Source organism: Candoia aspera, chromosome 2, assembly GCF_035149785.1.
Source record: "Candoia aspera isolate rCanAsp1 chromosome 2, rCanAsp1.hap2, whole genome shotgun sequence".
NCBI lineage: Eukaryota > Metazoa > Chordata > Lepidosauria > Squamata > Boidae > Candoia > Candoia aspera.
The window spans coordinates 140,120,746-140,143,935 of NC_086154.1; the positions used below are offsets into that span (position 1 = coordinate 140,120,746).

A 23,190-nucleotide genomic window follows, 5' to 3' on the forward strand; every position below is an offset into this window, starting at 1 on the left:
ATTATCAATAGCTCACATAATTCTGCAGGACTTTTCTGGGAATTTTCAGTTCATACAAGTTTTAAAACTCACAAACCGACCTTGTAGTAAATAGGTTTCTCATCTTCAAGATTATGGAGCAAAACTGTGTGAATAGCTTTTTACTCAAATGCTTAATTTTGAGGAAAGTTTGGCTGAGGTTTTTCACTTCACTTTGCCCAGGTTACTGTCAAAATAGTCTTCTGTCTGCTTAATTAAGAAGAATTGGTCTTCTTCCCCAGGGCGAACCTGGTAAACAAGGAGCTCCTGGAGGGCCAGGAGATAGAGGCCCACCTGGCCCTGTTGGTCCACCCGGTTTGACTGGTCCCTCTGGTGAACCTGGCCGTGAGGTGAGTCTAATTAACCTAGGCATGTTTGTGGTCTGGGCAACAAAAGATACATTTCTGGTTTCTCAGACTGAGATTATGATGAACGCTTCCTCTCAAGAGAATGTGTATTTAAATATATATGTACCCTTCCCCATTATGCTGTGTGGTTTAATGACTAGGCTTGATGATGGCCCATACTGTGACAACAGCCTGACACTACATCCGGTATTCTAGAATTGTGTCTCAAGGAGTATCTGAAGTAGTTGTCCCAAAATTCTGGACCCATTTTCTGTCCTGATTCAAGACATACTTACTGCTGGAGTCTTGACCTTTATTGAAAATTCCTCCTGGTGAATGGGATTAAAGCATAATCAAACATAATTAAAAGCCTACAGCTCCCCTCTGAAGGAGAGCAGCTGCCCTTTCTCCACATTACACCATGGAGGCCAAGGAAGCTCATGACTAAATAGTGTTGAGGTTGGCATGATCTGGCCAGGCCCGCAACTAGGGACTGTGTCACCGAGGGCAAACATGGATTCCGTGCCCATTTTGGTGCCCCCTCAGTGCTCATTTTGGTGCCCCCCCCCAGCATTGCATCCGGGGCACATGCCCAGCTTGCCCCCCACAGTTGCAGCCCTGGATCTGGCAGCTAAGATCTTGGCTCACCCCTTCTCTTGTTCACACGGTTGACCCAAAAACTAATTTAAAGCAATTGCCCTTACTGCCACATATTTTTAAAAAACTATATTCCATAATCTCCTAAAAGGAAACATTTTGTTTTTCTGATAGAATATTTCTAGAAACAGTATAACACACTACTGAAGAAGCAGATGCCCAGACTAATGGACAGGGCTTTTCAGCTAATTCCTTCGCCCATCACCATCACTAGATAAGTAAGATGGAAAAGGCAATAGAAGCTGCAGCTGTGGATAGAGCTCATAGAAAAATTTAAAAAGGATGAATTTGGGAAGTGGATTGTAGAGAGCTAGAAGACCATCAGGTTTGCTTCATTAGCAGATGGGGAGTAGTTCTGGTCCTGTGCTCTGTTTGCTAATGCTTACTAGCTTAGGCTAAAGCTTGGTACTGCAACATGAAGCCCGGAGGAGATTTTTAATGGTATAAAAAGCGGCATGCTTAGGTAAGCATTTACCAAACCAGAATTTGCTCAGGTTTGACCTCCAAGAGATAGCGGGCACATTTGTTTAAGATTAGATGGTATGGGACAATTCAAGGAGCAAATCATCAGGGAACATACATAGTTTTGCATTGGTAGAAGCGGCCACCTACTCCTAATTAGTTGCCAGACCCCTGCTGCACGAGCACATTCCTGGCTTTCTAAGAAATAACTGCGCCCTTCTTGTTCTCAGGGTAATCCTGGTTCAGATGGTCCCCCAGGCAGAGACGGTTCCCCGGGACTGAAGGTAAGTGTATTGGGGAAGGTGATTAGTTCCAGGAGTCTACTTTCACTCACTTCTTTTATTTGGTTAGTGTCTCATTACTGCTTTTACTAGGAAGTTGTAAGGAGATAGTAACCTGCCTCTACAATCTCACATGGGGGCAGGATGCCTGCCCTCTGTATGGCTTGCTTTCTTTGTCCATATTCTCAGCCCTTGTTTCCTGATTCTTAAGGTCCCCATTCCCTCCCCCCAGGCAGGGCAATTTTCATGGCACAGCAGAGTGCTAGACACCAAAACAGTTTCCCCTTGTTAGAACGGGGAGGGCAGCGTGGATAGAATGGGTGGTGGTTTTAATGTGACATTTTTGCTTTTAATCCATGTAAACCATCCAGAATCATTGATGAGTGGATGGCCCCAGACATTTAAATAATAAATATAAATAAATAACATGAAGGGGGAGCTTCTGCAAGGAGCAGCATCTTCAGGAAGGGTGCTAAGTAACCATGGCTGGCCAGTCTTCCCAAATGTTTCCCAAATTGCTCCTTCAGCTCTAGCATTGACTCTGCTATGCTGTATCCCCTAATAGCATGGAATGGAATAAGAAAAAGGCCATTTCTTTGTGGTAGTTGTCTCTTACTCCACCCTTCATGTATGTGGCATTTAATACTTGAACTTTGTTTCTTTCCTCCCCCTCTCCCTGCCTCCAAACAGGGCGAACGTGGTGAGACTGGCGCTGTTGGAAGTCCTGGTGCTCCTGGCCCACTTGGCTCTCCAGGTCCTGTTGGTCAAACTGGCAAACAAGGAGACAGAGGTGAAACAGTTAAGTGTTTAGTAACAAGGCAGGAGCTAGAATTAAACTGGTCTTCAAATCAGTTCTGAAAACTACAGCCTTTGATCCTCTCATTGACAGAGGACCAGGTCAACTTATAATCTTTTTGTTTTTTCCAGGGTGCTCAAGGTCCCATTGGTCCTTCTGGCCCTGCAGGAGCAAGGGGCTTGCCTGTGAGTACTGTTTTCCCTTTGTCCAGCTTCACCTTTTCCTGAGTTTCTGTAAACATTGTAGAATCCCCCCAGAGCCAAAAGCAATTGGTAAGACTGCAGCTATACCTCTGCTATATGTATCCAGGAGAATTTGCTTTCAGTGTGTGTGATTAGTACAATGAGTAAATGCCACAGGGAGCACTTCATATTTTGCAAAGTTAATTGGCAAGGTAGGTCTGATTTTTGTTTACTTTGTGACATACTAGTTTCCCATTTTAATTTTTTTTTAATTGAAGAGAGACGTCTGTAGGCATATTGAGATCCCGGAGCATTTAATTGCTTGCTTCTGCTATAAGCATTTGCCACTAAAGAAAGACCAAAGCATCATAGCCCTCTACTTTAACTTGTACACATCAAGTATAATCTGTCTGTTTCTGGCCAAATGGTCCAGTTCTAAATAGTCTGCATTCATAGAAAATAATACTAAATCAAGTGGTATAAACATACTTCAATACCTTAAATTAAACTCAAAGTAACCAAGGTTTTTCTAGTTTAATCTCTGTAGTTAGCAGTGTACCCCACCAAGGCAGGTGATTGGAGTCCTGGGTGAGGGGTTGATGTCATAACATCCCTTGCAAGGAACATCTTTGTGCTTTGTAACATCAGAATGTAGCAACCAGAACTATGAAACATGATTGCCAAGCCTGGAGTGGTGCTACTGTCAAAAGGAAAGTTAATTATTCACGTTCTGTAGTGTGCAAATATATAAGGCACTGTGGAGTAACTCCATCATCGTCCCCTGTATTCTGTGGCAAGCAAGCTTCTCTGTGGTTCTCTTGTCCTGAATGTGGCTTGTGCTTTACACTTCTAGGGTCCACAAGGTCCTCGTGGTGACAAAGGTGAAGCTGGAGAGGCAGGAGAACGAGGTCTGAAGGGTCACCGAGGATTCACTGGCCTGCAGGGTCTCCCTGGGCCTCCTGTAAGTTTTGATTTCAGCAGATCCCTTGGTAGGATTCAGCCCCATAAGCTCTGTTCTAGGCTTGCCATAGATTGGGAATGTGCATCTGTTCCTCTGTTGTAGCAAGGGTAAGAACCAATTCTTACAAAGCAATATGTACTTCTCTCTACTAAGATTTCATAAATACAGTAACTCTTAATAAGACTTGTGAATTGAAATTCTGTATACCAAATAACCCTTAGCAAGGCTTGGGAGTTTAAATTGCCTTCCAGACAACTTTGGAGATCTTTGAAAACTGATCAGAGGATCTTCAGCCAAGAAGACAGTTATTATTACACAATTTTGCCCCACTACTAACAACAGCCTTCTCCAAAAGATACGATTGCAAGATACCTATACCTATAGGATGAGTTTGTACCTTGTAATAAATCTCAGGCTGTCCTTCAACATGCAGATGCACAGAGGATCACTGGCATGTTAGTTCATGCACAGAGGACAATGAATCAAAAAGCCTAAGGGTTCCATGTTGAAGAGACAGTTTGGGCTCTTCTGCAGAGAAGCCGTAATGCAGAAGTTCAGATTTAACTATGCAGCTGTTTCCCTTTCTTTCTTAGGGTACTTCTGGAGATCAAGGTGCTGCTGGTCCCTCTGGTCCCTCTGGTCCCAGGGTACGTACAATTACCAGGGTACTTCAGAAAAGCTAATTTTGTTAGTGAATGCTCAAACAATTGATAGTTTGATGCGTATTCAATCTGCTGCATGAATTCTTGATTCATCAGGCATGATGCTATGAATTGCAGAATTTAGTTTTTTCCAATTAACAGAATTTGATATAAACATAAAATTATAGGCTCTGAGTTCTTCTTGTTGATTAGTTTAGGGAGAAGGCACAAGCAACTCCTAATGAGATGAAGTGGAGTGGTAGATCCTTTGTTGCTTCCAAATCTCCTTCTGGCTCACTTCATAAGGGCTGAGCGTGTTCCATGATATCTGGAGCATGCCAGCTTGGAGAAGACTCTCATGCTGCAATCTTGTAGCAAAAATTTGGAAGCATCAATGTGATTGATTGATTGATTGATTGATTAACAAATTTATGTTGCAACCCTGCAGTTCTTTCCCTTGTACATTTCTTATATAGGCAGCATTCATGGGCAGCTGATTCTCACTTGCAATTTTGGGCTTTCTCCTAGGGTCCCCCAGGTCCTGTTGGTCCCTCTGGCAAAGATGGCTCTAATGGCATGCCTGGCCCCATTGGCCCTCCTGGTCCTCGTGGTCGTAGTGGAGAAACTGGTCCAGCTGTAAGTAACTCAAAAAAGCTATAAATGATGGAAATAAAGAAGTACAAATTACATCCAGGATGTTGGCATTTTTTTTCCTTGGGGAATTAACTTAAGCACAAGGTGTTTTGAAAGAATTTTATTATTCTATGAATAGAAAATGCATGGAACTCCATAATATGATAAAATATTTATATTTCTTTATTTGCTTGTTTCTTATTATATTTATAAACTCTCATTCCAAAAGGCATTTCTAATTAGAGAACAGCAATTTCAGGCCATTTGCACATAGCACACTGAGCTTTGTTTTAACCATAATTTGTTGAAAAAGCTAGGAAAAAAGTCTTGCAAACAAGCAAAGTAACCATGGTTTTTTGTCTAGCCAATTTCTGGTTTGCCTGCTTCTCTTGTTTTAAGCTGTGTTTGTCTCTTACTTCCCTGAATTGATTCAAGACTTGGGTGAGGCTTAGATTTAGATGAGATAAGCCAGAAAACAACAAAAAAGCCATATGTACTCACTTGCACATCATGCTAAGCTGGAGTTATAGTCAATTAGCTAACAACCCATCTTCCTTTAGTTTTGACCACCTGAAAACACAGGGCTTATTCACTGATTACATTTAGTAAAACAAGCTAAAAACAAAGCGAACACTTTATGTTTTCATGTGATATTTGAAAAGGCAGGCTGATGCATTCTCCTGACTAAGAGCAAGGCCACTAAAAGCTCTGCTAGACCAACCAAGTTAAATTTTGCTCCCAGCAATGGGCCAAGGCTACCTAAGGAAGCTGCAAAGAACCCTACTAGGGTAGGAGATATTTCTGTCCTAAAGCAAATCTTTTAGGAGTGTCTCCTTTCCTCTTCTCTGACAGGGTCCTCCTGGCAATCCCGGCCCTCCTGGCCCTCCTGGCCCACCTGGAGCTGGTATCGATATGTCAGCCTTTGCTGGCCTTGGTCAGACTGAGAAAGGCCCTGATCCAATGCGCTACATGCGATCTGACCAGGCTTCCAGCGACTTGCGGCAGCATGACGTTGAGGTTGATGCCACCCTGAAGAATCTCAACAGCCAGATTGAAAGCATCCGAAGTCCTGAGGGCAGTCAGAAGAATCCAGCTCGAACCTGCCGTGACCTGAAACTATGCCACCCTGAATGGAAGAGTGGTGAGTCTCCAGGCAGAGTGCCCCTGCCTGATTTGGGGTTGACAGGAGTGCTTTCAGCTCAGAAGTGTAAAACTTACACCCAGAGAGAACCAAATGATTCCCACTCAAAGCATATATAAATGGCTGCAGTGGTGTATAGGAATGACCCTGGGAGATGGGGGGAAGAGATGAGAGGGTCAGATAAGAGAGGGAATAGCCTGCAGCTGCTTAATGGGCAGAGAAAGAGACTCAGAAAGGAACCTCCCTAACTTCTCAGGATGTAAAAGAGACGGAGGGAGATTTGTACTATCAGACTTGCAAGATTCTGTTAATGTAGCCTTACAATAAGGTAGAATTAGTTCATCTGGTTGTGTTTCCTGTCTGATCTACCTGGGAAGGTTGACAGTGGCCCTCCCAGCAAGAGTGGTTTGGATACTTTTGATTCCCACCACCCAAAAATATGGGATAAGTCAGCTTGATCCACATCACTGAAGGTATGAGAGATACTGTGTATTGTAACTGTGGGCATATCCCCTTCCCCAAATGTCACTGGAAACCACACTGTACTGGAGGAGCTGAGAAGCAGCAGCTTTCCTTCACTGAGCTCAGATTCACAATCTGTTATCAGAGTGAATCAAGAAACACAACCTAAAAATGATAGACGACAGGCCAAAACATTAATTAATATTTATTATGGAATCTTTAATCATTGAATACTGTAGTGGTGATGCTCATACTATTTCCCCCCCATATGTAGTCAGTAAACATTAGGGATATATTTATAGATCAGCATCATTGGATGAAGATTAATCTTTCAAAAACCTTTAAGATTTACACTGCTTCATAATTTCCAGAGTAGGTTGATATGTAACTTTCAGCTTTTATTATTTTACTTTTTACACTCATGGTCTGGTTATTAATAAATTCCATTCTACTGTGGAAATTCTAATTCCATTCTAATACGATTAGTTAGATATCTAATGCCCAGGCTGCCCTTTGATAGGAAAACGGCCTGTGCAGGAAGCCTGTTATGATCAGGTGAGAAAAGCAGAGAAATGAGATATATATGCATGTATGAGAAGAGACATACACACTGTCATAACTGCTTTTGTTTCACTTTTACAGGTGATTATTGGATTGACCCCAACCAGGGCTGCACTTTGGATGCCATAAAAGTTTTCTGCAACATGGAGACTGGTGAGACCTGCGTCTACCCAAAGCCTAGGAGCGTTCCCAGAAAGAATTGGTGGACAAGCAAGAACAAGGAGAAAAAGCATGTCTGGTTTGGAGAAAGCATCAATGGAGGTTTTCATGTAAGTAGACAAATTCAATAACTGGTCTTGGATTAGACTGATTTGGAGAGAGTACCAAATGTTGACCCAATTTTCTGTGAGCATCCCAGTTCCCTTTCTCAGCTTTTCTGTGAGAAAACAAACACAACTTCATTTAGTAACTGCAGCTTTTCTGTGACACTGTGTGAAGCAAGAGTCCTGAATCACATAAGCTTAAATGCTGGGAATTTTAAGTCCACACATCTTCAAGCTGCCAAGATTGAGAAACACTGGTCTATGGACATGTTGGCACCTACAGGTGTTGGGAAGGAGTTGGAAGATGCATGTTCAGATCCTCAGTCAGGAAAGGATCTTACTTGATGACTTAGGGGAAAATCACCATTTCTAAACCTAACCTACTTCACTGCGTTGCTAGGGGTGGGGAGTAACATGGTACGTTGAGAACCATGAATACCTGGAGCTCATGAAAAAAATGAGATATAAATGGAGTACATAAATAAAATGCCAGACTAGATGGATGGATCTTGATCTAATCCCAACAAGCAGTTCTTAAGCAACGGTCTCAGAATTCAGCTTCCCTTTGGGAACTGTTTCCATGCTTTGTCTTGGCAACCATGTGTTCCATGCTTCTTGCTCCTTCTCCCTTGGCTCTTTAAGATTTCTATGTCCTAATGGCTTTGCATTGTCCTTTTCCAGTTTAGCTATGGAGATGACAACCTGGCTCCTAACACTGCCAACATCCAGATGACTTTCCTGCGGCTCTTGTCTTCTGAAGGCTCACAAAATCTCACCTACCACTGCAAGAACAGTATTGCCTACATGGATGCAGCATCTGGCAACCTTAAGAAAGCTGTCCTGATACAGGGATCCAACGATGTGGAGATCAGAGCTGAGGGCAATAGCAGGTTTACCTACAATGCCTTGCAGGATGGATGTACTGTAAGTAGAAAGCAAGCAGTCATGGTTTATTGGGGATGCTGCTGCTTCTGCCTAATTGGGTGGCATATCTTCATTCTGGAGAGCATAAAGTGGGGAGAAATTGCAGCAGTATTATCTGTGTAGGGCAAATTCCTAACAATGGTGTTAGGCATGTTCCTAAAATAATTTTTGAGCTGCAGTCCTGATGACTATTTTATTTACTGAAAAAAAGGGGGGGCTACTGTACAGGGTATATCAAGAAAGTCAATACAAATACTACTCCTCCCTCACATTTATTCAGAATAGCACAACTGTTTGATTCAAGGGCATCAGACCATAGTGGTAGTACCAGGATTAGCTTGGTGGCCAGTGAGATTGCCGCCATCTGCGCAACGCAGATTTCCATTTCAGGCCAAGGAACCAGTTAAGATTTTGCTGGCAGCCGAATCGTTCTGGGTGTGAGCGTGTGAGCGTTCCTGAGAGCAGGAATCTTTTAGTGAAGTAAGCTTTATAACTAAAAGAGAACAATGATTTAATCACAGGAAATTCATTCTAGGGATAGGCAAAGCTTAGCACCTAGCAAGCTACATGCCACCAGGTGGAGTCAAAAGCACACATGTGCTTTGTATGTGTGTGCATAGGAAGAAGCAGAAGACGTGATCTCAGATCAGGAGTTTCTTAGATAAAGAGCGATAGACATGGAAAGGACATGAGTAAATCTTAACTCTCTACCTACACTCTACTGCCCCCTTGTGGTCAGGTGGGCATGAAGTGCTATCAGTGTCACTGAGTTCACACTTCCAACATAAAAAGATGCATCTCGAACTTGGGTGAAACTTGAACTGGAGGCATCGTATCCTCTTATGGCCTTACCGCCCATAATAAGTATTTGGAATGCACAGTTGGGTAAAATACAGTAGGCCCTATCAGATTGAAAGGAAGAAGAGAGACAATTCTGAATCCGGTTCTGCAGGGAGGTCTTCTATGTGCTCTCTCTCCCACCCACCCCCAGATCTTCAAGTGACAAAAAAGGAGTCAAAGGTTTATAAAGCCAGAGAGATTTGTTCTGTATCTGTAATCTGCTGTAGAATGTATACCTATTTTATTCATCAAAGCAGACAGTTTATAGGTTTTCCATCTACCCACCTGTCTGAAGATACAATTATTCAAGAGAACATTAGACCCTGAGCTGCTAGAATCCCTTAACAGATCCATGAGGAGGTGGTGTGATTCCACCCTTCAGAACTGCATTGCAAGCTAAACAGGACATTATAATTCCCCACTCAAATTTCTGAGATAATGCTACCACAAAATTACACTGATTTGAGTGTAGATATAGCCAGTCTATGCCAGCCTTGCCTTCCAGATCTATTGCATTATCATCCAAGTACCTCGCTAAAATTGGAGTACAAAGTTCTTGAAATAATGCATCCTTGTTTGTGTGTGTCTATTTTCACCATTCCAGAAACACACTGGCAAGTGGGGGAAGACAGTAATTGAATATCGATCTCAGAAGACCTCACGCCTGCCCATCATTGACATTGCGCCTATGGACATTGGTGGAGCTGATCAGGAATTTGGTGTTGACGTTGGCCCAGCGTGCTTTTTGTAAAGGAAAAAAAAATCCTAAAAATCAGTATTTTTTTACCAACCCAAGTACTTCCCAATCACTTTTAGGACTTCTGCACTGAATGGCTGAACCAAACTCCTCCCTTTTCCCAAAACCCTTTTGCTTACATTTTGGACTCTCTGTTTCTGTGGTCACCATTGCTTGAGTAGATCACGAAGCAAGCAAAAGAAAGAAAGGAACAACTAATAATGGTATTATTTATTTATTGTCTTCCTAGAGGGCCTTTCCTGGGTCAGGTGGTGATAGGAAGCTCACAAGCATGTGCGAAGGGTCCTCCTCTCAAATTGCTGACATCCCAAATCCTGGTTGTAGCCAAATCTTCTCCCCACCCCACCCCTGAGTGTGTATCAAAGCAAGATTACTGTGTATGATACTAAAGATGGTGCTATTATTGTAAAACAAGTCTGTATTTTTTAACATCAATTGATATAAAAACCTTCGTTGGAAAGTAACAAGTTGATCTGATTATTTTGTTTTTGTCCACTATTCCGAATTCTATCGACTCCTGTCCCAACTTTTTTATTTTCCTTTCTGTTTTATAAAATGAAATCAGTCATAGGGTCAGTGCTTAAACTTCCCTAGTATTCATGCTCACACTAGAAAACAAAGACAAAACCTCAAAATGATTAAGCCTTATATACCAAATATGAGGGGTGCGTGTTGGAAGAATACTGCCTTTCCACTCCCACAGATAAGTGATAGTCCTCATTTTTTCTCCTCATCTTCAGCTCCCTTGTTTGGTAAGACGTAGTTGACCACCAGCTTATTTTCTTACAAGTATCACTGATGGTGGTTTAAATAAATAAAGCGATGCTACCAGCTCTAGCTGACTGTAAGCGTAAACTAAGCCTTCGAGTTATACAGTGCTCAATTGGCCTAACCAAAAAAATTGTTTTAGGAACAGGGCAAGAAAGAACATGAAAATAAATTTGCTTAATCAACATGCCCAGCTTAGAAAAATGCAGTATTTGCCAGGTGGTCCCGTAAATATAATAAACTGGCAATTATTGTATTTTTTTGAACTTGGGCACATTGATTAAACAACTATATTTTCATGCTCTTTCTTGCCCTGTTTCTGTACCATGAAAATTTATAAATTAAGAGGATGGAAAAAGGTAGATTTTGGACGGTTAAGTATACTTCTCTTAAAACTGAAGCATGCCTTAGCTTTGAGATGTAAACACATTTCTAAAAGAAGTGAAGCCTCTTGACATGATTACGTTTTGTCACTCTTTCTGAGCCTTCCCTGATAAGGCCAACTTTTCTTTCTGCTTTCCACTCTCACCTTCCTCCGAATAAAATAATTATCTTTACATTTGTCTGTATTATTTTTCACCCTCAGAAGTAATCATGAGTGAATGATGTTTATCTTCACAAGGATAACATTTTCAAGGAAAAACTGAAAACGCCAGATTTTTTTTTTTAAAAAGGAACGTAATTCTTATTTTGTAATTTTGAAACAAAACAATTCTCTTCAACACATATATATGCCCAATCCCTGGAAGGAGTTTTCTTTTACCTGTCAAGAATGAAAACATAATCAAGCACTCTGGCTCATACTTTTTAAAAAATGGGTGAATTCTAGCCCAAGTAAAGTCTGTTTTAAGGTCTGTTGATTTCATCTGAACGACTTATGCACATGTTTAAAGACCATTGTTGAAAGGATTAGCTAGAGATTGCTACTTGCGGTCTCTGCTTAAAATGTTTTGCTGCTTGCAATGTCTACTTTACACTTAAATCAGTCAACCTCCCATGCCACACTTCATTTCACATGACAAGGAGATGAGAGCAATAGGTGTGACCCCATCCTTTTGCCCATGTGTGAAGACTAAGTGAAATTTTAAATCTCTGTGATAAAGTGGGTTTTATCAAAAAGAAACATCTAAACACTCACATGGAAAGAACTATGAAGCAGTCAATTAAACTCATGTAATTTATCACTTCTACAAGATTTAGTGATTCAAAAAAGGCTCCTTATCCTCTGCTAAAGGAAAACAAAAGTTGAGTTGTACATTCAACTATTCCTACACCAGTCTGTGAGGGTGGACAGAGCACTGCTATATGACTAAAAGAAAATAGGTGATAGCATTGAAATGCATGGCAAAGGATACTGGGAATATTTATCTTCCCCCCAAAAGCCAACATGGCTCCAGCTTTGATAACAATGTCTGGAGAGAGTTCAAATGCACTCAAAGCACTGGAATCTCGAGGCTACAGAAAGCCCACCAGGAATACCCAGAAACTTATTGGTCCATGGCAGTTCCTGGTTTTGCTCTTATTACTGAGATCTATTATACTGTCAGAAACACAGTGAAGTGTTCCTCATGCATTTCAAACAGTTAAGTGCACTTTTTCTGAAGATTGCACTCGAAAGGTTACATTCAAATATAGCGTTTACACACTGAAATAAACTTGAGTGTAATTGGAAGTGTAGGTGCTTTCCATTCTGTCTGACGGAGACTTCTGAAAGTATGCATACATTTTCCACAACACAGATCAATTTATCAAAAGTAGGACTCAACTATTATGGGCCAGTAATTGCCACTGGGGATGTTTGGAAGCATCAAATGCTTCCCAGTTAGAAAACTGAAAAGAACTCGGTTATTTCTGCAGACTGAGTACAGTATCAGGGATGAGTAATATTCTCATAAGGCCTGGCATCTGCTTGTCCTCCTGTCTCCAGAACTATCTGTTTTGCCATAAACAGTTGCTCACTGTGTGAGAACTACACAGCAGAACCTTCATTCCCATGGATAGGGATGCCAGCAGAGTTAGGTTGGACTCAGTGGTGTGCATGGGGGCAGCTGCCAGGTGCAGGCAATAAGGGGGACAAAGAGACAAGGAGGCTGGCTGTGGGGGTGGAGCTGGGTGGTTGCTGCCTGCATGCCAGTCAGCTGTTTGGCGGTCAGCAGCAATGGAGGAAAAATGTGTCCCTTCAAGTCAATTCTGACTCCTGGCAATTGCCCCCTGTAGTTTTCTTGGCAGCATTTTTCAGAAGTGGCTTGCCAGTTCCTTTCTCACTTTCTCTCAATTATCTTCCTTTCAACACAAATAGTCCTTGTCACTGCAATGCACTTTGGAGCATGAAGGGACCCATCAGGGGACTGTATAATTATAGGCTGGACCCTCTGGAGGACTGAAACTGCTGATGGCACGTTCCTATGGCACAGTGGAGTTAATGCTCTATTTCTATAACTTTTCTATCTTTTCTATCTATCAGAGAGCACCGAGGACTCCACACTTTTCTATCTGTCACCCAGTGTCCAGACATAATTCTTACTTTTTTCCAGTAGCCAAACACTGGCTATTGTACGATACCTCTTGCTCACTCTGCAATCGTATTTGGATGGGGGGACATGAAACTATTCCACCTTCCAAGACATTCCTACTAAGCATCTTTGCAGCCTTCTTCCCCATCACTCCAGAACCAGGAAATCCTGCCCCACTGCCTAAGAAGCACATTCTGTGGCCAAGCCCTCAGCTTTTTCACCCGGCTCACATCATGCGCAAGGCCATGGGACTGTCTGGTTTGCATCAGAAATAAAGGCAAAGAAGGAATGGGGAAAAAACAGCATCATGCTTGGCCAAATTCTGCTTTCTCCTCCACCCTTATAAGAACAACAACAAAAAAAGGCTTCTCTGATAACATCCTCTCACTTGGCTAGTGTGCACGTGCACATATAGAGGTTTGGGGTTGAGAAAATCATCCTTTCTTAGGGCATATTCATTCTGGTCTGTTCTAGGAAGAGGGTGCCTTACTTCAAAATGTGCTAAAGACCACACAGGCCAGCAGGACTGAGGCACCAACAAGCCTCACCACCTACAGCTGGACCGGTTTGCTCTAAAATTGCATGCCAAGCCTCAGTCCTTACATCTTGGCCTGCACAGTGGTGTTGCTGCTCCTCCTAGGCACTTTTCCCAAGGGTGGGTGGGGCTGAAGGTGAGCGGCATTCTCAGGCAAAGGTGGATGGTAGCGGTAGCGGTAACCGTAGGCACGCAGATGGTAGGTGAGATATTCCAGGGTGTACATCAACTCTGAGTTCACGTAGTGGAAAGAGACAGCCAGGTCAGAGCAGCACCGAGGTCCCTGAGAACATAGGAAAATTGGTGTTAATTGCTGAGGCTACAGTGCAGACCTACCTGTCACTGTGAGCTTGGGTGAGGAATGTGTGGACCTTCAGATGTTACTGAACTGCTACTCCCAGCAGCCCTCGCAAGCCTACCAATTATGAGGTGTGCTGACAACTGGTCTTCAGTGATATTTAAATAGCCAACGTCTAAATATTTGTGGTTTATTTAACAGAAAGCAGATGGAACAACCCAGACAGCAGACGAGGAAGACAAGTATAGGGGACACTGGCTTAAAAACGTAGTGGTATAGTGGTAGAGCCAAGCCTGCATAGCCCACATGGTGTAGCCCACAAAATCCTGTGCCTGAACAAGTTAACTGTACAAGACAGCACATTCTGAATGTTGGGGCTGCAAACTAACTATGAGCACTGTCTTTTAACAACTGAAAATCCTGCTGAGTCCCCATTACTGAGAGTTAAAATTTCAGGGGCCATTCCTCCAAATTGTCCTCCGCCTTTGTAAAAGTTACAATTTGGGAGTGTGGGAAGTTAATTTCTGAGGACACTTGATTCTTAGCTAACTGATCATTAGATGAATGTATGGAATATGCATAGTCCTAAATACTTAGGAAATGCAAAGAGAGTGCTGCATCTCCACTTTTGGAGACCCACATTTCTGTGGGGCCACCATAACCAAAGTATGAAAACCTCCACCACTAATGAAGCCTATGACATACACAATAATTACTGTGACTGATCAGCCCATGATTTGTGTAATATTTTTCTTATTGGCAGTGACCACGCAGATGTCCCAGTAATGGTACAAATACAAAACAATAATTACATCTACAGCCTACTGTAGAGTTAAATACAGGAATAGATAGCTGATGAAAATGCTTTCAGCTAGCACAGAAAACTCAATGCTTGACTGCAACATGCCACCACCCTAAGAGCTTGTTACAACACATTTAACAGATTCATTATTTCATTGGTATAAAACGGAGTCCTGGGCTAAGTGCTAAGATGGTATCTAGCCCAGCTTTCGCTATTGGTCTTATTCACTGGGAATTTTGGAATTGAAAAATCCCAATACATTGGGTTGTAGAAGCTGCTCTAATATCTCAAATCTCTATTCCCTGAATCTTTATAATAGAAGACCTCTTTATATGAATGTGGTTGCTTCTCAAATGATCAGGCATAAACGGAAAAACAAAACATAGATCCAGTAAAAATGGCACTGAGAAATTATGGCTGATCCATTTCGGGACTACTCTGACATTCTTGCATGAATGATTTCAGCAATGTCCCACAAGTTCTTGAATGATCTCATGAGGGATAGCTGAGTTCTGATGAGATTTCTGCAACCTGAGGTAAGATGGGCCACTGCTGGGAGGTTTGGCAAGATCTTGATTCTGCTTGTTAAAAAACATCCCAAGAAACTATTATGCAAAGAACACAGGTAAGAGTGAGGAACTTGTGGCTTCACCAGATATTGCTGAACCACAACTTTGAACAGCCTTCACGATCAGCCTTCCTGGTTTGGGCAGCTAGGAGCAGTGGCCCTTGAGATGTTGCAGAACCACAAGTTCCCTGTTCTTATATTACAAAAGCATCAAAAAACCTTCACGCAGGTATACACATACACATAGAGAGTCAAGTAATCTAGAATTGGAAGTTTCCTAAAAGAAAGCAATCCCCATTGGCTTCCTTCCATATCAGCTCACAGCAAGCATTAGCTAATCTCCAATTAATCACTTAATCCTCTGTGGCCACTGAATCCCAATTCCCCTACTAAGGCTAAACATATTTGTGGCATCTTTACCCTCAAATTCATCACTTCAAATTATTCTTTGGTCAGACAGGGTTGTCCATGAGCCTTTTACATTTTCCCACTTACATGGGTCCAATGTGACCCTTTTGCTCATCCAGTGTATCCCCACCCCCATCCCTCTGCTCAGGATGGCATCAAGTGATTAACCCTCCTAAGTCTACCAGCTTCTCCTTAAAGGTACCATCATTGCCAAATGCTGCTGGCTCAGGCTTGAAAAATACCAGCTGGGAATGAAGCAAATGCAAAAGAAAAAGATCATTATTCCTCCCCCTGTAATGGTTGCCTATTCTAAAACACCATCAGACTCATGAGCAGGAATTCAAAGATATCTGATTTATTAAAGAATAGTATGCAGGATCACAGAGAAAGCTGAGAATGATGAAAGTGCGCCAAATTCAAACTAAAAACCCTCGGTGCAAATGAAATCCCCCCCCCCATAGAATCCTCCCAAGTTCACAATCCCAGGTGCTCCTAACGGTTTCTGATGGTCTGCGGGAAAAGGCCTTGAACAGAGAACATAACCCAAACACATTCCATTGTACTGATTTCACATACAGAGCTTGGTACAAGGTTTCACAGCAGCTCCCTCCCAAACAGAAACGTGCGTCAGCGCCATGGCATGTGAAACGTTACGATGTACAGTGCACATTGAAACAGTGAACATGATACCCCCTATCTCTCCGTAGGAAAATAGAACTGTAGGGTAAGATCTACTTGCTGAAAATCCTTCTTCTGGGCAAGTACAAAAAGTGCAAAAGCCCAGCCTTCTGTTTCATCTGGCCACCCTACACAAAGACAGAAAACATGTTTCATCCACGACAGACCTGCCAACAGCTGGAGAACCATCAGCAAAATGCACTAAGAATTGGCACAGAGAGTTGCTTTATCTGCTACCAAATCTTATAATTTCCACCAGTGGGAAAAGAATACTTTTCTTGTGCTAAGAACCTGTTTCCCTGATGCTTGACATCCTCAGTAACAATGCAGGGGACTGTAAATGGCTACATATATGAGCAGAAGAAGTAATGTCCAAAATGAATCAGCTACTATTTGTGAAGGGCCAAGGTGGTTATTGGCTGTTCAGTCTTTTGAGATGCAATTGTAGAATTATGCATCTGAAAGTATAATCCACTAAAGTCCATCAGAATTTTTATCTCAGAACAAAGATATGTAGGAGCTGGGGTTGTTAGGCTGCAGACTGACCTCCATGTGTAATAGAGCTGAGGCATCCACTACAATACTAGCAACAGCCAGTGCCTTTCACTCCCCCTTGTCCCTCAGCATTTACCCTTCTGACATTGCTAATTCACACTACCTAATAGTAGGGCCAACCCCAGCCCAGGTGGATCATGAGGAATGGCCACTCTAGCATGCTAACAATGCTGTTTAACTTCCCTTAAAAAAGCAAAAGAGGACAGAGTCTCCGGGAGATACATAGCAAAACATCGAAAATGAGTGTGAAAAACCTGGGCCATTACAACATGTGGCATATGCACATTACAGAAAAATGGAACTTTGGCCAGACAACTGTAGAGGGACAGAGTTCTGGCCAGAATAATACTCAGTTCCCCTCCATTTCTGAAGATAAATCCCCCTAAGGGATTATAACTTTGATGTGGCAGGAGGACTCAGTAGTTTAGCGTTCCCAATGGCAACATCAGCAGGCGAATGAGCTCCTAGTAGAGTATCTCTTACTGGTGAGGTTCAAAGGAGAGGGAGGAAGCTAAGAACACCACAAAATGGAGGCGAGGCTCTGCAGATATGAGGCAAGGCAACCCACAAAGGAAAAGAGAACCCAGAAACAAACCTGGAAGAAAGCAGTGGCAAGCTATTTTTCTATTGTTGCCAAGAGCAACCCTAACCCCACAGACATGCCTGTAACATCTAAACACTTGACTAAGAGATAAGCATTGAAACTGTTCAACAGGACTGAGAGCCTGTGATCTTTGAGTTGTGGCTGAAAATTTAACCCTACTGGTCTCACCAGCATGGTCTATGGTCAAAAAGATGAGAATTGTAGCACTTCAGTATCCCTAGTTCCTATTCCCTGTTGTACAGAAAGGCTCAGCAACTTACTGTATAGAGGAGCTGGGGGGGCAAATAGGGATCTGTGGGGGGGCAAACGAGTCTGCAATAGCCATCCACATCCAAGAGATCCCAATCTCAGGCATTTCTGAGCAGCGCTGAGGAAAATTCTTGGCAGGAAACCCTGAAAGAAACTGCTTCACCCTTTCAGGGGAAAGCTTAGTGCACTACATACCTCCACAATAGGATAATAGCAATAGCTCCAGTACCAGGAGTTTTTTTGGACCTTCCCTGTCAAGTGCTGCTCAGGCACAAAAGGGTGGAAGGTCTCCATCTTTCTTGTGTCCCGGGAGTCACCAGCCTCCACGCCCATCTTCTCCATGCACTGGCCCAGAGCCAGGTCCTCCACTGAAGACGAGTGGCTGCAGACCTTGGTGTCAAAGCCAACAATGAAGCGCTGCAGGGCCTCCTTGCTCAGGATGTAGCCTGCACCGCCACTCATATAGCCTTGCTTGGCAAAGGGCCGGAAGCGCTTTCCAAAATAGATGGGCCTGTCGGGTGTGTAGTTGGACAGCAGCCACCGGAGGTTGTCAAGCACCACAAAGGTATCATCGTCGGCCTTGAGGAACCAGTCGGCCTGCTCCAAGTGATGCTGATGTACATAATGGAAAGCCCGGATAGTTTTCCAGTAGAGCTGGTCCCGGCCTTCCTTGGTACCCAGCCCTACAGTGGGAAAGTTTTTGTCTTCCACTGAACTCATGAAAATGACCACGTTGCAATGACGGGACCAAGTGGCCTTGACGTGGAGGGCTTTCTTCTCCAAGTTTTGGGGGCCTGTCATCACCCAGCACAGAATCCGCACCTTGTCATACAGCTCATCTGCCACACTGCTCTCCTCACCTGAGGAAGAGGGAACCTAAGGGTTACCATTTTTTTCAACAATAGGTCATCCTGGCTATAGAACTTGAGATTTGTATTTACCAGGTATTGATTACAAATTTAACTTGTTCCTAGACCATTGATTTTCAGCAATTACATCAGCAGATGCTCCTAAAGACCAGACCACAAAACCCCACCTCTGAATTCTCAGATTCAGATATGATCACAGCATATACAGCAAATTTTATTTGGAAACAACAATAGGCGCAATGATATCATTTATTGCAGACATCAGATTCATAAGCTGCAGGGAGAAATTGCTCCTTGCAGCCAGGACTGGCTGATCCAGAAACACACCATACATCTCAGTAGCAGAATATAACTCATCCTGTGATGCTCCCTGTCGTGAATTATTAGCATGGTCCAGTTCATCAGCCAGCAAAACCTGCTTGACTGTAACCACTTTTGACTGGACCATCATGAATTCTTTATATGGAGCATTTAAAGTTGGACAAAAGATTAAACTGGGACTCACACTTGATACTTAGTTTGGTAAGTGTGATAGGCCAAAAAATCCACCCCAACCAATGAATCTGAAGTGAAACAGTCCAGCAATGAACACCCGAGATGGATCACTGCATATGACAAACCTACAAAAACACACTGGATGTTTTTTAAGTATTTTCTCCTATCTATTTAGGCCAAAGCATGCCAGCAATCTAGGGGAAAATGTACATATTCAAAGCTATCCCTACTTAGGAACTTTTCAGATTTCTCCAAAATACCTTTCCCAACTTGATGTCCTCCTCATATTTGGAACACAACTTCTACTTCCTGGCCATTATGACTGCTATGGCAGTCTTGAAGGCACCAGGATGGGGAAAAGGGTCCTGTTGCACCTGGCCTTCTCTTCAGTTACCTGCCCGGTGTGGGTGTGCCAAACTGACAAGAGCTGATTTAGCAATCATCCTTTCAAGATCCTTGGAACCCTGTGGTATCTGGATGCCAAGACGCAGGGATTCCTCCCACACTGGGTTTTGCACAAGGTAGAAGATGCTGAAAAAGCCAGAAATGAATCCTAGGAGGAAAGCCAGGAAGGAACTCTTGGAGCCCAATATCCCCATGACATCTGGCTGTCAGAAATGGAAGACTGCAAGTGAGGATGCGTCACGTAGCCTGCAGTGGGAAGAAAGCAGAATAAAGAGGAAGATGCCTCTGTTGGCTGCCAACATTACTGTTACATCCCAGGGACAGGTATGCAATCCTATATTAATTTGCCCAACTTGTTCCAATCACCACTGATATCAAGAAAATTGGGTGCAAAGTGCACACATGCCTACTGTGGATATGCATGGACTGTTACATGGTATTCCAGAAATCCATAACACAAAGGACTGAGTAGGTACACATGTGCTCGGTTTTAGCATCTCTATGGGCTGTGACATTCCCAGGTTCTCCCTGGACCCTAGCAACAAACTCTTAAAGAAACAAATGCCAACAAACAGCATCTATCCTGGGCTATAGACTACAGTTCTACAGACTGTAGAAGACTACAGTCTAATTTCCCAACTTTCCCCAACCTGGTGCCCTTCGGATGTGTTGGGACTACAACGTCCCAGCTGGCAAACCAAAAATATTATGTCTGAGGATGCAATTTCCTCATCTGAGAAGACACAGACAAATTTAGGGAGACAGAGAGACTGACTCTCCCTTCAAAGGAGAAGAAGTGTCTTTTCTGGTTTGGTCTGTTGGATAGAAAGTCCACAGCAATTACTACCACACCATTGCCTGCAACCTCTTGCTTCCAACTTCAGACCCACCTCCTTTAATTTGCTTTAGCATAACTGGTTTCAAAAACCTGGATAGACAGAAATACCTCACAGTGAAGGGACTGTGACTGCTATATCTATATCTGTACCTATATATCTATATTTCTATCTATCCATCACCAAATATACACACCTCTGCTCTGTACCAGCCAAGCCTCCAGTCAGGAGAATAAGTTGGGTGAGAGATCTCAGGGCAGCAAGCTATTTTGTAGGTAGCAGAGTGGAAGGCAGCTCTAGTAACTAAAATCCAATTCCATTTCTTCCTAATCAGATTAAAATATTTGCTCCTTAATCCCTCTGTGCTGAAGATTTACAGAGTTAACTGCCTAATTCTTAATTCATTGAACCAAGTAGGGCTGTGGGGATAAATCAAAGGCAGGTCCTAGCTGGTGCAACCCATCATACCAGTCCCCTGGGGATAAGTCCTGGGGAGGGGAGGAAAAGTGGATCTTAGTGATATACTCAAACCTTCCTTTTGTTATTTCATAAGGGTGTAACAAAGCTGTGACTGGAACTCAACAGGAACAACGGGAGGGGAAAAGAAATCTTGGGCCTAAAATGGTGAATCCCAGAATCTCTGCAAAATGAAACCGGTTGGGGACAAAGAAAACTGTGAAGAGAATGCAGCTGGGTATTTATACGCTCCTCGAGGTAGGCGCTAAAATTGAAAATTAGGATGAAAAATCTCTTCCTCTTGTTTTCCCAGGATGACAAAAAGGGTGTAGTGTAATAATAAATTATTTCTTCTCCCTCCCACTTTTTTTCTGATAATCCCTTCTCTGAAGAATCTCCAAGTTAAAAAACAGATGATAAAGTATCAATCAAATGGTCAAAACCATAAATCGTAAGTTCATTTTTTTCTGTTTTATGCTTATGATATATGATGATTAGACAGGATGATTAGACAGGATAGATTACAGAAAGAAGAGAGACATGTTGTAACTTTAGAGAAAGAGGTAAATTTGTAATTGTACTTATAACTGCTGTAAAGAATATCAGAAGCCACTTCTTCATATCTTTTTTCTTTCTTTTCTATTTTTCTGTTATTTTTCCCCCTTGCTTGCACTTTTAGCTTTCTCTTTGATTCTTTTTCTTTTTTCTACCTTATTTTATATTAGTTTGTACTGGTAATTGTCTTCCTTTTTAAAACTTTCAATAAAATTATAAACACAGTCTGCCACATCCATAAATAAAATTAAATATATAAATAAAATTATAAACACAGTCCGCCACATCCATAAATAAAATTAAATATATAAATAAATAAAATTATAAACACAGCCCGCCACATCCATGCCTCCTCCGAGATGACTAGAATTATCCCTCCATTCCCTGCTCTAGTCACTACTTCGCCAGCAACCTCTTGCAGATATCCAGGTGTCACAACCTTTTCCACCTACCTCAGCACCTAGTGACTACTTGCCTGATTTATTACCATTCTCCAGGCTGCCTATAAGAGGCAGTGTGGTGTAGTGGTTAAGGCACCAGGCTAGAAACTGGCAGCCTGTGAGTTCTTGTCCCACCTTAGGCACAAAGCCAGCTGGGTGACCTTGGGCCAGTCGCTCCCTCTCAGCCCTAGGAAACAGGCAAGGGCAAACCATGTCTGAAATCTTGCCAAGAAAACTGCACGGACTTGTCCAGGCAGTCCCCAGGAGTCAACACTGACTTGAAAGCACACACAGGCTGCATATAACGCTATCTATAAACCAGAGGAACAGCAGCAGAGGAACAATCCAACAATGAACATAGGAATGATTAAAATCACCCAAATTGAACGGCATTAAAAACTCTGCAAAATATTTTTGCTCCTGGGTGCTTCTAAACCCTTGAAGCTCATTCTTGGTTGGTTTCCTTTGCCAATTAAGATTAATATATGAGGTAACTACACTAGGAATGTTTAGCTTGGCTAGAGCAGCCAACCTCAGCATAAATCTCTCTAAATCCAACCAGGCAGAGGATTTTACTTACTTTTTGAATTGGATAGTCCCCTCCCCTCCCTTGCTCTTATCTTTTCCTCAATAAAACTTTATGTATATGTGGAATACTGATGTGACATAGGTAACTATTTATGGGATTGTGTCTTCCTACTTTATAGGAGGGCAAGCCCTAACTACTCATCTGTGGTCCTCAGAACTCCACCAGAACAGGCTGGGCCTTGCAAGATGATGTCAGCCTTGCGAGGTAGTCCAGACAGGAAGTACATCCAGATCAACTAATTTTACTTCAGTGTGAGGTTACATTAGCAGAATCTTGAAAGTGTGAAAGTACATTCCACCCCACCCCCTGGTCACCTTTACAGCGCAATAAACTAGGGAGGATCCCTCCTGAGTCGTTTGCTATACCCACATTCCTTCTGCAGGCTCAGCTGCCTCTTGTTTGACCATTCCCCTGGCTGAGGTTCTTCCAGCTGTCTCCCAAGGTCATTCCCACATACCATCACACCTCTGTCCTCCCTAAACACGCCCCCCCCCCCAATCCAACAGAGCTGGCCTCATCTACTCCAGCAACCAAGCACATTACCAACCATACAGCTCTCAGTAGCACCAGGAAAGGTTGCCTGTTATTCTTCCTACGTGCTTAGGTTGCTAAAGACTGCCCATTTCCTTTGCACTACAGAG

At 42.7% G+C, this 23,190-nt stretch overlaps 2 protein-coding genes across 2 annotated transcripts in view; one reads left to right on the plus strand and one right to left on the minus strand.

The window, feature by feature from the left end:
* The window catches only part of COL2A1 (collagen type II alpha 1 chain), a 73,414-nt gene extending 63,046 nt beyond the window's left edge, over positions 1-10,368 (plus strand). Inside the window, exons 44-54 of the mRNA XM_063292968.1 lie at positions 261-368; positions 1,715-1,768; positions 2,456-2,563; positions 2,693-2,746; positions 3,597-3,704; positions 4,298-4,351; positions 4,874-4,981; positions 5,831-6,119; positions 7,224-7,411; positions 8,087-8,329; positions 9,774-10,368. Of these exons, the coding sequence (XP_063149038.1) occupies positions 261-368; positions 1,715-1,768; positions 2,456-2,563; positions 2,693-2,746; positions 3,597-3,704; positions 4,298-4,351; positions 4,874-4,981; positions 5,831-6,119; positions 7,224-7,411; positions 8,087-8,329; positions 9,774-9,920 (1,461 nt within the window). The 3' untranslated portion in view covers positions 9,921-10,368. The remainder of the gene's footprint in view (positions 1-260; positions 369-1,714; positions 1,769-2,455; positions 2,564-2,692; positions 2,747-3,596; positions 3,705-4,297; positions 4,352-4,873; positions 4,982-5,830; positions 6,120-7,223; positions 7,412-8,086; positions 8,330-9,773) is intronic.
* A 2,780-nt stretch (positions 10,369-13,148) lies between these two features.
* LOC134490683 (glycoprotein-N-acetylgalactosamine 3-beta-galactosyltransferase 1-A-like) lies at positions 13,149-21,878 on the minus strand. The gene is made up of 3 exons (XM_063293896.1): positions 19,663-21,878; positions 18,100-18,764; positions 13,149-14,025 (listed from the first exon to the last, which is right to left on the minus strand). Exons 1-3 carry the CDS (start codon positions 19,865-19,867, stop codon positions 13,807-13,809), a joined length of 1,089 nt encoding a protein of 362 aa, XP_063149966.1. The 5' UTR covers positions 19,868-21,878; the 3' UTR covers positions 13,149-13,806.
* Positions 21,879-23,190: the final 1,312 nt, after the last annotated feature.

Excerpts from the sequence above, each read along its gene's own strand:
- LOC134490683 (XM_063293896.1), bottom strand. The coding sequence starts at position 19,867 with ATGGGGATATTGGGCTCCAAGAGTTCCTTCCTGGCTTTCCTCCTAGGA. Across the intron at positions 18,765-19,662 it reads GGCACACCCACACCGGGCAG|GTGAGGAGAGCAGTGTGGCA; the intron begins GTAACTGAAGAG and ends CCTCTTCCTCAG. Across the intron at positions 14,026-18,099 it reads GCTATTATCCTATTGTGGAG|GGACCTCGGTGCTGCTCTGA; the intron begins GTATGTAGTGCA and ends CTATGTTCTCAG.